At 40.1% G+C, this 13,868-nt stretch overlaps 1 protein-coding gene across 17 annotated transcripts in view; it reads right to left on the reverse strand.

Moving 5' to 3' along the window:
* NCOA1 (nuclear receptor coactivator 1) overlaps positions 1–13,868 on the reverse strand; it is a 366,103-nt gene that overhangs the window by 14,074 nt on the left and 338,161 nt on the right. For all 17 annotated transcript variants that reach the window (XM_089922464.1, XM_022574322.2, XM_089922461.1 and 14 more), the window contains 2 exons: positions 13,285–13,687; positions 2,795–2,969 (listed from right to left, as the gene is read on the reverse strand). In XM_089922464.1, coding sequence (XP_089778590.1) covers positions 2,795–2,969; positions 13,285–13,687 — 578 coding nt within the window. The remainder of the gene's footprint in view (positions 1–2,794; positions 2,970–13,284; positions 13,688–13,868) is intronic.

Genomic DNA, 13,868 nt, shown 5'->3' on the forward strand with positions numbered 1-13,868 from the left:
CCTACTCCTGTCATTAACTACACTCTAGGTAAGTTGACAACAGGGGCTGTTTTCCCCAGCTCCTTGTGGTATCTTGCACTGTGCAAAAGAGACAGTGAGTGATCACAAACTATATGTTGCCTGTGTTGACTAATAAACTTTTATACATGAACCAAATAAGCAAGTGTGAATGTTTGAAGAGTTGGTGATAACTATTTTCTTTCTCAAATGATTTGGGAAAGTCAAAAGTTTATAGAAACTGCTAAAGTGCAACAAAAACTCAAGTCCATGTTTGAATCTGCATCCAAAAAATGAGTTAGGTAGGAATAGGGAATCTCTACACTCATTTGTTCAACAGATGTATATTAAGTGCTTACTTGTTCTAAAGGATGGACATATACAAGTAAACAAAAAGTCCTTGCTCTTCTGAGGCTTATATTCTAGCTGGAGGAGACAGACCATAAATAGACTAACACACAGTATGTCAGATGTTAAGCATGATAAAGAGAAATAAAGAAGGGAAAGGAGGGACTAAGAGGTGGGAAATGCTGTTTAGAAATGATGGTCAGGGAAGTTTAATATGGTGACATTCAATGCCTATGTCTAATAAAGTGACATTTTTTAAGAAGAGACTTGAAGTGTGAGAGAGAAATCCATGTGGCTACTGAGAGAAGAACATTCCAGCAGAGGGATTTAAAAATGCAAAGGCCCTGAGTTTGCAATGTACTTGGCACATCTGAGGAACAGAGGAATAAACAGAAGCCAGTACGGCAGAATGAGTGATGAGAATAGCAGATGAGGTCAGAGAGGTATCCTGGAGCAAGATTATGTAGGGCATCAGAGGCCCTATATTGTATTTTGAATAAGTTGGAGTGTTCTGAGTAAAGGGCTGATATCTTGCCTCATGTTTTAAAAGCATCACTCTGGCTACCATGTGGAGACTAAACTGTAGTGGAGCAAGGGTGGAAGCAGGAAGACAGGAGGCCACTGCAGTGGTCTAGGAAAAGGATGATGCTGGCTTGCACTAAAGTGTACAAGTGGGACAGTAAGGAGTGAGAGCTGCTAAGAAGCTGATGTGATTTGCTGACGGATGTTTGATGTGGGATGTGAGAGAAAGAGAAAAGGTTGTCTTCTGAATAACTGGAAGAATAGAGTTGTTTATTGAGATGTGAAAAAAGTATGAGACGAGCAGGTTTGGGGAAGAATATCACTTTAGTTTTTGTCATGTTATGTTTGAGATGCCTATTAGACTTCTAAGTAAAGATGTCGATTCGGCTGTGGTATATACAGTATGGTGCTCAGGGGAGAAGTCTGGGCTAGAGACTTAAATTTAGGAGTCATAAGCATAGGGACAGGCATTTATATCAGTAAGACTGAATGATATAACTAAGGGAGCAAGCAGATATGGGGAAGACGTCCTAGAATGAGCTCTGAGGCCCTAAAATGGAGGTCAGGGAGATGAGGAAGATCCAGCAGAGGAGACTGAGGGTTAGGAAGAGAGTCACCTTTCTCAGGAGAGAAAGTTGTTCCAGAAACCAAACGAACACAGAGCTCCAAGAAAGAGTACATGCTCAAATATGTCAAGTGCTATCAATGCTCATTGCATTTGGCATTGTAAAGGACATTAAGGACCTTGATAAGAATACTTGTGGTGGAATGGTAGGGATGAAAGCCTGACAGATTCAATAAGAAATGGAAGGAGAGGAAGGGATTTAACTGTGAAGGGGAGCAGATCTGTCAGCATGACTGTGTTTTTTTTTTCCTCAGGGCACATTCAGATGCTTAGGTGTAGGTATGGAGCGAGAGTTTAGTTGGATTTCATTAGGGAGCATTTTGCTAGGCATAAGTGCAACAGAGGGAGAGGTGAGCAAGGGAGCTGAGAGTGCCTGTAAGGGAGTAATTATAAAGATGGACCATGGAATCTAAAGTGAGTATAGGAAGCTGGGATTAGAACACAGTAGAAGACTAAGTTCTTGCACATCACACAGACTGTTCCATTTCTACCTAGTTTACATCAGTCCTCACTGAGAGCTACACAGTTCTCTAACAGGAAGATTTCCTCTCTTACCTTTCAATGAACTTTAAGAGAATATGGTCTTAAGTTTTCAACTTTAACTACCTTACTTATTATGTTGTCAGATCAAACGGCTTCCCTGTCATTAGAATCAAGACACAACCAAATTAAAACCTTTATAAAACTCAAGTGATGTGTGAAAAGTTCAGCAGCCACGATTTGGGGGGAAAAATGACTTTAGTAAGATAATTCTCAGTAAAATGGGTAAAACAAGGCCACTGAAAATCCAGAGATTCAAAAAGCTAGGTAAGGTAGAATGACCTTAGAAGACTTAAAAACCTTTGCTGTTGCTATGAAATCCTTCAAACATACTGAGAAGAGTGAAACCGTGTGCCCACTATTCAGCTCTGTTGAATTCTAACATTTTGCCATTCTTGCTTTAGATTTTTAAGATTTTTAAGTGTTTTTATAAAGAATGATTTTTTAAAAAGTACTCATTCCTATATCTGTCCCAGCGAAGCTCTGTTACTCATAGGAGTCGATCATATTCCTCAGGTGTGCTGGGAGTGGGATGAAAAGGTTTACAGTACTTTTCTATACTCTAAACACACAAATTTGCCTTAAAATTGACTTGAAACTTAAAGGACTTAAAAATCGCTATTTGCTGATAACATAAAATTCAGTTCCTTGAATTTGCAAATGGATAGTAGCTAATACTCTTCTATTTGGATTGTGAAGGCATATTTGTTCTTATGTGCTGCAGAGTATCAGGGATGCTCATATATAAAAATGCCCCCTTACTTGTTGTTTCCCATTGCTCCTTGCTGCCAGGCCTTCATGTCTGGTGACTGGTAGCCAGAAGTGGGCGGAGTCTGCTGGAGCAGAGAGCTCTGAGGAGGAGGGATTGGCATCGGCACCATGGAGCTCCCAGGGCTTAGAGATGGAGAAAAGTTGGCCTCACCTTGGGGAACCATTCCTACAAATCGACACAAATTAATTTACGTGAATATACTATATATTTATTAACCCCATAAAAGAAAAAAAAAAACCCAGAAGGATCTGTCATAATATAGTTAGAAACAGCCTATTCAACAGAGTAGGAAAAATTTCAGTTCCTTAAAAACAAAAGAGGAAATTTCAGTATAAACAGACAGATAAATAAACATATAAAAGAGATTTGGAAGAAAGTTTCCATTCACTAAGATATTGATTTGGGTACCATGATTATGTATGATTTTCTTTTCTGTTCTTTTCTGACTACATGAATTTTTTTTTTTTTTTTTTGTGGTACATGGGCCTCTCACTGCTGTGGCCTCTCCTGTTGCGGAGCACAGGCTCCAGACGCGCAGGCTCAGCGGCCATGGCTCATGGGCCCAGCCGCTCTGCGGCATGTGGGATCTTCCCGGACCGGGGCACGGACCCGTGTCCCCTGCATCGGCAGGTGGACTCTCAACCACTGCGCCACCAGGGAAGCCCTGACTACATGAATTTTTAAGTGTAAAAAAAAAATATGAGCACACATGACAGATTGCTTGTGTAATAGAAATAAGTTGAAAAGGATACACGATGACAGATGTTCACTAAACTTGTGATAAACATTTCATGATGTATGAAGTAAGTCAAATCATTATGCTGTATACCTTAAACTCATACAGTGCTGTATGTCACTTATATCTCAGTAGAATGGGAAGAAAAGAATAAGTCACGGGGATGTAATGTATAGCACAGTGACTATAGTTAATAATACCGTACTGCATATTTGAAAGTAGCTAGGAGAGTGGATCTTGAAAGTTCTCATCATGAGAAAAAAAAAATTGTAACTATGTACAGTAGTAGATGGTAATCAGACTTACTGTGGTGATCGTTTTATAATATATACAAAATATCAAATCATCATGTTATACACCTGAAACTAATATAATGTTATGTCAAGTATGCATCAATAAAAATAATTTTAAAAAGCTTAAAAAAATAAGGTGAAGAGGGAAAAAGGTAAGAAAAACCCACGCATGAAATGAAAGTATTGTCGGCTGCTCCTCCTCAGTTGTCTTTATGGGCACTGCTTCCCTTCCCTGCCTCTTTTTTTAAGCTTTACTGATATGTACTCTATATAGCATCAAATTCACCCACTGAACTGCACAAGTCAATGATTTTTAGTAAATTTATAGAGTTGTGCAACCAGCACCACAATCCAGTTTAGACATTTTCATCATATCTCAAATTCCTTTGTGTTTGTTTGCAGTCAATTCCCACTCCCACCTCTAGCTTCAGGCAACCATTGATCTGCTTTCTGTCCCCACAGATTTGCCTTTTATTGGAAACTTCATATAAATGTAATCATGTGAGGTCTTTTGTGTCTGGTGCCTTTCTCTCAGCATAATGTTGAGTGAAACATTACGCTGAAGTAGCATTTATCAGTAGTTTGTTCCTTTTTATTCAGGATAGTGCTTATTAGTAACCATTGATATAACTGTGTTGAAAATCAACTGACCATAAAAGTAAGGGTTTATATCTGGACTTTTTATTCTGTTGCAGTGATATGTATGTCTATACTTGTACTAATACTATACTGTCTTGATTGTTGTAACTTTATGATAATTTTTGAAACTGGTAGTCAACCAACTTTATTCTTTTTTTTAATATAAATTTATTTATTTATTTTTATTTTTGGCTGTATTGGGTCTGCGTAACTGTGCTCAGGCTTTCTCTAGTTGTGGCGAGTGGGGACTACTCTTTGTTGCGGTGCATGGGCTTCTCCTGTTGCGGACCATAGGCTCTAGGTGCACGGGCTTCAGTAGTTGTGGCTTGCGGGCTCTAGAGGGCAGGCTCAGTAGTTGTGGTGCACAGGCTTAGCTGCTCCGCGGCATGTGGGATCTTCCCGGACCAGGGATCGAACCCGTGTCCCCTGCATTGGCAGGAGGATTCTTAACCACTGCGCCACCAGGGAAGTCCCCCAACTTTATTCTTAATTTGCAAAATGGTCTTGGCTACTCTAGGTCCTTTGCATTTCCATATAAATTGTAGGAGAAGCTTGTCAATTTCTCCCAAAAGCATGTTGATATTTAGATACGGATTGTGTAATTACAAGATCAATTTGGAGTAAATTACTACCTTTTCAGTATTCTCTCTGATTTCATTTTGTATAGTTTCCATTGTTATATCTTCAAGTTCACTAACTTTTTCTTTTATAATGTCTAATCTGCTGCTTATCCCATCCAGTGTATTTTTCATCTCAGACACTGTAGTTTTTATCTCCAGAAGTTTCATTTTGGTTTTATTTATATCTTTCATACTTTTAGTTAACACGTTCAAGCTTTCCTCTAGCTTCTTGAACATACAGAATAAATGTATAATTTTTAACTGTTTTAATTCTAACACCTGTGAAATTTCTGGGTTTTTTTTTTTTTTTTTTGCGGTACGTGGGCCTCTCACTGTTGTGGCCTCTCCCGTTGCGGAGCACAGGCTCTGGACACGCAGGCTCAGTGGCCATGGCTCACAGGCCCAGCTGCTCCGCGGCATGTAGGATCTTCCCGGACTGGGGCACAAACCTGTGTCCCCTGCATCGGCAGGCAGACTCTCAACCACTGCGCCACCAGGGAAGCCCTCTGGGTTGATTTTGATGACTGATTTTTCTTCTTGTTATTGGTTTTATTTTCCTTTATCTTTGCGTGTCTGGTAATTAAAAAAAATTCAGATTCCAGGGCTTGTGAATTTTACCTTGTTAGGTGCTAGATTTTAAAAATTCCTTTAAATTTAAATTTTTGACCTTTGTCTGGGTTGTGGATAGGTTACATGGTAACAGTTTTAATTCTTTTGGGTCTTGTGCCTAAAGAGACAAGAGCAGGGTTTAGCCTGGTGCTTATTTTGCCCTGCTACTTAGGCACAAACATTTCTGAGTATTCTACTTGACACCGTGAATTTTGAGGTTTTCTATTCTGGCTGGTGGGAAGAGGAACTGGCCCTGTGTAAACTCTGAAGATGTTCCCTCAGTTCTTTTCAGGTGGTTTTCCCTGGCCTCGGTTTGTGTACACACACACACTGATTGGTTCTCAACTGAAGACCTGAGCAGGACCCTCTATACATCCCCATGGTTCTCTCTCTGTGTGGCTCTCTTCTCTCTGGTTCTGTGCCCTAAAACCTCTACCTGCCTTGGCTTTCCCAGACTCTTAAGTGCCATTGCCTCAACTATAGGAAACCACACGCTCCTGTTGGATTCCCCCTTCCTGCATCACAGTCTGGACAATTTCTACAACTATTGTTCAATTTTTTGTTTGTTTCAAATGGAAGAATAAATCTCGTCCCTGTTATTCCATCTTGACCAAAAGTGGAAGTCCATAAAAATTTAAAAGAGTAAAAATGGGCTTCTTTTTACGTTTTCTGTTATGCTAGCACTTTGTATTTTTTACCTGACAAAATACATTTCACAGTTAAATACTGTTGAGGTAAAGAAAGTTATAAACGTACAGAAAAAAGAATATCATAATGTGATTACCCATAATTTAGTATAATTCCTTCAAATCTTCCTCTATGAAATATTGCATAACTTTGTGGCTTGCTTCTTTCTCTTATCATTATATCATAAGTATGTCTCTATGCCCTTAATGTCTCCTTGTAAACATAACTGTAGATTCCTGTATATTTTGTGTTCTGTTATTATTAATACAATGATTTTTCTGTTTGGTTAAACTAGCCAGATATGTAGTTAAAGTATTCAGTTTTGTTTTTTATAGGCTACAGTTTTAAAAATATTTTAAATTTTCTGTGAAAGTTGAGCCACCTGTAGACTTTCTATATTTTTTTCTTTCACTAAACATTTAGCTACTTGTTTTCTTGGTAAAATTTATATAAATAAAGCTACAGTGACTTACCTGGTGGCGCAGTGGTTAAGAATCTGCCTGTCAATGCAGGGGACACAGGTTCGAGCCCTGGTCCAGGAAGATCCCGCATGCCGCGGGGCAACTAAGCCCGTGTGCCACAACTACTGAGCCTGTGCTCTAGGGCCCACAAGCCACAACTACTGAGCCTACTGAGCCTGTGCTCCGCAACAAGAGAAGTCACTACAATGAGAAGCCCGTGCACCACAACGAAGAGTAGCTCCCGCTCGCTGCAACTACAGAAAGCTGGCACACAGCAACTGAAGACCCAGCACAGCCAAAAATAAAATAAATAAATTTATATTAAAAAAAAAAAGCTACATATTTTTCTCCTTGCTGCTTCCTCCATATGTAATTTAATCTCTGGTAAATAATTTTGACTTAGAATATATGGAGAAATTATTTTTTTCATTTATGACTCTAGAGGGTGGGTTCCCCCCCATCATCTTCATTTTTATATTGGCTGTCTTTGCATTAATTCTACATTTTAACTTTTAACTATTTTGGTTATGATCTTTAAAAAATACTTACCTGTTCCTAATGCATTTTTAATCTTATTTATGATAAAATAATTTCTTTCAGGAAAAATATATATGTGAGGGGGGGAATATACTTATCACATTCTGGCTATTATTCTGTGGGGTCAAAGTTAATAAATAAGACTTCAAGTACATCAGCATGCTTTTTTTTTTAAATAAATTTATTTATTTTCGGCTGCATTGGATCTTCGTTGCCGCACGCGGGCTTTCTCTAGTTGCAGCGAGCGGGGGCTACTCTTCGTTGTGGTGCGCGGGCTTCTCATTGCGGTGGCTTTTCTTGTTGTGGAGCACAGGCTCTAGGTGCGTGGGCTTCAGTAGTTGTAGCATGCAGGCTCAGTAGTTGTGGCTCGTGGGCTCAGCAGTTGTGGCTTGTGGGCTCTAGAGTGCAGGCTCAGTAGTTGTGGCGCACGGGTTTAGTTGTTCCGCAGCATGTGGGATCTTCCCAGACCAGGGATCGAACCCGTGTCCCCTGCATTGGCAGGTGGACTCCTATCTACTGTGCCACCAGGGAAGTCCCAGCATGCTTTCTGACATTTTTTTCTGGCCTCATTTCACATTCTAACTGCCCATGTTTTCCTTATCAGATGACCTAGTTTTAGTAGAAAGAACCAGTCTGTGAATAATGAATTTGGAGGGGTAGAGTTCTGGCCCCAGTTCTGCCACTGCACTGGACCTTGGATTCCTTGGACCAGACAGTCTTCTTCCTTCTAGTTTAAAAGTCCTACAGTTCTATCTTTGATTATGTTAAGTCTCCCCGCTGGACCATAAATTTCACCACATAAATTTCACTGGCAGCAGCAACTAGAATTAGGATTCATTTTTCCATTAAAAGATTCATTGAGCATCTACTCTCCCCACCAGACCACTGTGCTGAGCACTTGAGAAACAAAGATTTAAAAGGTCACACTTGGCTCTCTCAAGGAACTTGCTGTTTAAAAAGAAAGGCAGGGCTTCCCTGGTGGCACAGTGGTTGAGAGTCCGCCTGCCGATGCAGGTGACACGAGTTCGTGCCCTGGTCAGGGAAGATCCCACATGCCACGGAGCAGCTGGGCCCATGAGCCATGGCCGCTGAGCCTGCGCGTCCGGAGCCTGTGCTCCGCAATGGGAGAGGCCACAACAGTGAGAGGCCCGCGTACTGCAAAAAAAAAAAAAAAAAAAAGAAAGGCAGCTGATGAACACGTGGCTCTAAGAGAGGGTGGGGCTTCCCTGGTGGTGCAGTGGTTAAGAATCCGCCTGCCAATGCAGGGGACACAGGTCCGATCCCTGGTCTGGGAAGATCCCACGTGCTGCGGAGCAACTAAGCCGTGGGCCACAATTACTGAGCCTGCACTCTAGAGCCCGCGAGCCACAACTACTGAAGCCTGCGTGCCTAGAGCCCATGCTCCGCAACAAGAGAAGCCACCGCATTGAGAAGCCCACGCACCACAACGAAGAGTAGGCCCTGCTTGCTGCAACTAGAGAAAGCCCGTGTGCAGCAACGAAGACCCAACACAGCCAATAAATAAATAAAAATTAAAAAAAACCTCATCATACTTTAAGAAAAAAAAAAAGACAGAGTGGTGAGTACTTATGGTTGGGAGTGTCAGGGAGGGCTTCCCAGAGGAGATATCTCTGAGGGGAGGGAGGAACAGGGATGAGACACATGAGGGAAAGACATTTTAGACAAATGATACAGAAAACACAAAAGCCTAGAAGTAAAAGAGAGCAAGGTATATATTCTTTCTTGGAACTTGAGAGGTTTGTTAAACTGGCACACTGAGGCATGGAGGGAAGGGGAAATGGAGTTGATGAGCCTAGCTCTGGACAAGTTTGGGTGCTGGTAGGAAATTCAGGTATGTCTCTCACATGAGCTGAGAGATCTGGTTTAGATATAGAGAAGAAAGTCATAAGCATGAAGAAGTCATTGAAGCCACAGGAGTAGATGACATCACTCAGGAGGAGTGAGTAGAGTAGCATGTTTACTGTAGTTCACAGAAGAGGGAGCTCTGGATTGGCTCCAAGGAATTCATGAAATAGGTACAAAAAATTTCTTTTTAAATTTCTCTCATATTTTGTTTGAATGTTACCATAGTATAAAATAAATTTTAAATGTCTAATTCTGTTCTTTTGCACTCATCATCATGGCATGATAGTCTACAATAATTTTCTGTTTTCAGAAATAAAAGAAAGCATAAGCTGTCATTATTATGACCTACATGTTCCTTCGTTTACTTTGGGTCTATTTTAAGTTGAAAGATGCCAAAACAAAGGACTAAAGCAAAGCTACTTTATTCATCCTTTGGTTTTACTATCATTAATTAACACAGGGATCAGCCAACTTTCTCTGCAAAGGGCCAGATAGTAAATATTTTCAGTTTTGCAGGCCATAACATTTCTGTAAGAACTACTTAACTCTACTGTGTGAAGCCAGCTATAGACTGTATGTAAACTAATGAGCATGGATGTATCCCAATAAAACTTTATTTATAAAAACATGTGGTGCTTTTTGTTTCTTGGAGAAGGCTTGATTTGAAAAGGTTGGAATTTCTCCAGAACTTGAATTTGTACCAACACACAACCTGATCTTGCAGCTTTCTACCAGGTTGCTGATCATGATAGTGCAAGTTTATAACTTAGAGCAATGGAAGAAATTTAAACTACTGAACCTTTAAATATTCTTATGCTCTCCAGAAAAACAAACAATTTTCCCCCTGTTTTTGTTTTTTCATGGAAGACCTGAAAGCTCTGCCATTTCATTTCAAACTGCAACTGGATAAAACTACTACTCTCTCCACTGTGCCTAGCTTCTGGGGTTTGTTTGTAGTACAGATACTCACTTTATAAAAAAAAATCTTATTTTGTGAAAAGCACTTTTTGTCAATCAAAAGTTGGACTGGGGGCTTCCCTGGTGGCGCAGTGGTTGAGAGTCCGCCTGACGATGCGGGGGACGCAGGTTCGTGCCCCGGTCCGGAAGGATCCCACATGCCGTGGAGCAGCTGGGCCCGTAAGCCATGGCCGCTGGGCCTGTGCGTCCGGAGCCTGTGCTCCGCAACGGGAGAGGCCACAGTGGTGAGAGGCCCACGTACCACAAAAAAAAAAAAAAAAAAAAAGTTGGACTGGAAGAAAAATCCGGGTACCAGATAGAGCAATTACAATGGGTAGTAACATATCTGGTTGTACTGTCTGGAGAAGAAGGAAGCTCTACCCACTCATTATCTCGATCACTGTATTCTATATGGCTTGCAAGAGATTAAAGACTAGACCCACAACCCTGAAGGAAATCTTGTTAACTTCATAGGAAATGGGGTTTTGGAGTACTGCCTTTCCAGGAGGCTTAGTCAAGAAACAGGAGCAGATAGAAATCATCCTTTCTTGGCTTTCCAGAGATGAAGCATTAAACAGTATGACTGAAAATTGACAGAAGTACTGTTTGTTTTTTTTTAAATTAGTTAATAATTTTTAATTGAAGTATAGTTGATGTACAATACTATATAAGTTTCAGGCGTACGACACAGGATTCACAATTTTTAAAGGTTGTATTCCATTTATAATCATTATAAAATATTGGCTAAATTCCCTGTATTGCACAAGATATCCTTGTAGCTTATTTATTTTATACATAGTAGTTTGTGCCTCTTAATCCCTTACCCCTAACTTGCCCCTCCTCACTGGTAACCATCAGTTTCTTCCCTCTTAGCAAAATATCTTCCAAGTCCATCCATGTTGTTACAAATGGCAAATCATCATTTATTTTATGGCTGAGTAGTATTCCATTGTATATATATATATACCACAGCTTCTTTACCCATTCATCTGTTAATGGACACTTCGGTTGCTTCCATATCTTGGCTATTGTAAATAATGCTGCTATGAACGTTGGGGTGCATGTATCTTTTCAAATTAGTGTTTTCGTTTTTTTTCAGATATATACCCAGTAGTAGAACTGCTGGGTCACATGGTAGTTGTATTTTTAGTTTTTTGAGACGTACTGTTTTTATCTTATTTTTTTTTTAATAAGAGAATTTATTGGGGATTTATTAATGTTTGGCTTATTTGTGGTTATTTTTTTCCCCAATGAATGACATAAATCTTGTGATTTAAGGCTCTGCAATCAGTATCATAAATGCTACTAAGAATCAATTTGCTGTTTTGGCTAAGTTGCCATTTTGCAAGAGCAATGGGGAAACAACTATGTAAGTCTTCTCATGTTGGAGGAAGTACTTCTGTAGGCTGGAATACACTGAAGGAACCTTGTCAAAATCTTTGCATACACAAATCACAAGGCACATGAAAATACAACTCTTTTGAAGGCCACTCCTGTTCAGACAATCTTATAATTAAAATATGGATTTATAATACTTTTCTTGCCCACACATACAGTGTAAGTGATATAAACCAGCCAAAGATGACTTCATTGTCTTGAGGACAAAGAAACTGATGTGGTATAATTTTGATTAAAACGTCTTAGAGAATTCTGGTACTCTCTGACACATGTCTCCCTAGATACTTAATTTAATAGTCAAAGGATTTCAGCACTTGTTGCCACCAGAATGAAAAGTCTAAATTGATTTGGCTGTCAAAGTTGATAAGCATACTGCCATGTAAAAAAATCTCTATATAACTTCAACATTTTATTCAGGTCAAACAGCAGCTTTCTCATTGAAATTCATTTTTAAGCAGGCTTAAAATTTACTTTTTCTTTCATTTATAAAATGAAGGGATTTATTTCAATTTTTCTCCCAGGAATTTGCCATTAATTTTGCATCAAAGTTTAATTAAACCTGGTGGATTAATCAAATGTGTTTTATTGCCATTACCTATTAGAATCTCCAAGTGATAGAAGAAAAATTTTAAAAAGATATCATTACCTAGGACAAAGGGAGTAGGACAGAGACACTGCAAATGAAAGATTAAAAAAGAACAAAGCTTTTGAAAGCCAGAAAGCTGCCTGATATTTCAGAGGAATAGCTTACAACCTAAGCAGCTAAGGGTGGTGACACCAATGAGAAGTCTGAGATAATCTGTGAAGACTGATTATCCTTATGTAATCTATCAAAAAAAATTTCCAAGATAATTTTAAAAATTTGTATGCAAATTTTGAGTTAATGTACTTACACCCATTGTCTGACATGGACTCTCATAAGATTCTTATAGGGATCCATGAGAGAAAGTAAGAATATGCTTTGCGGACAAAATGTTAAAAATTTTCATGTCAGGTCCTTATGGATCCTCTAATTTAATCATCTTAGCTTTATGTAAGAGAGAAGCCTCAAACCACTCAACCATTTAGTGGCAAGAGCTGAGCCTAGAGCCTGGATCTCCTGACTCCAACACCAACGTCTTTTCTTTTTTTTGCCCGCGCCCCGCGGCTTGCATGATCTCAGTTCCGCCCAGGCCAGGGCAGTGAAAGCCCGGAATCCTAACCACTAGGCCACCAGGGAACTCCCTCAGCATCTTTCTTCTTCAGCAAATTGCCTCAATGTCAGTGAACTGAAACACATGTGAAAAGAGAGACCCAAGCCTGTATGCGGTATAGTCGTCCCTTGGTGTCCATGGGGGATTGGTTCCAGGACCCTCATGGATACCAAAATCCATGGATGCTCAAGTCCCTTATATAAAATGGAGAAACAGAACCTATGTACATCCTCCCATATACTAAATCATCTCTAGATTACTTGTAAAACCTAATACAATGTAAATGCTATGTAAATACAATGTAAATAGTTCCCAGAGTGCAGCCAATCCAAGTTTTGCTTTTAGGAACTTTCTGGAAATTTTTTTTTTTGGGGGGGGGAGGGATATTTTCGATTTCAGGTTGTTGAATCCACAGGTACAGAACCCGTGGATGCTGAGGGCCAACTGTACTTATAAAAGCAACATAAAGGTGTAATCCTCATACCTGATCCTGGGTACTGGAAGACATTCTGCTGCATCTGAGGACTGATTCCAGTGCCAAACTGGCCTCCCATGTTTCCTGTCATGCCTCTGTTCACCATGCTGTTGCGGTTGGCCAAGGTTGCCTCAGGATTTGCTGCCAGTTGTGAAAACGGGCTGGTAGAAGCAGGTGGGGTTCCTGGATTTGTACCATAGTTTGGTGGGTAGGGGAATTGCTGCGGAGCACCCTGAGGAAGACGGGGGTTCCCCATTTGAACTGGCAGTCCAGATGAGGGAGGGAGGTTGTTCCCAAAGCTCTGTTGCCTCATAAGCATGGCTCTTTGCTGCTGTATTAGCTGCCTCTGTCGGTGCTGTTGACTATACAGCTCCCGCTGGCGCTGTGCCAACATTTGGGCATTCAGGGGTGGCTAAAAAAGAGAGAAAAAATCCTCACTTACTAATATTATTATGATTACCACCTATCTTAGACAGCTTACAGGATTAAGCCTAGTAGCTTGGAGCAACAGAATATGTAGCAATTATCAGTGTACAAGGGAAACTAAAACAGAAAAGGAAGAAAACCTCTTAAGTAATAGCTACAGGAGAGAA

Source organism: Delphinapterus leucas, chromosome 13 (genome assembly GCF_059928025.1).
Source record: "Delphinapterus leucas isolate spDelLeu-1000000601 "Yukka" chromosome 13, BTC_Dleu_Yukka2, whole genome shotgun sequence".
In the NCBI taxonomy this organism is placed as follows: domain Eukaryota; kingdom Metazoa; phylum Chordata; class Mammalia; order Artiodactyla; family Monodontidae; genus Delphinapterus; species Delphinapterus leucas.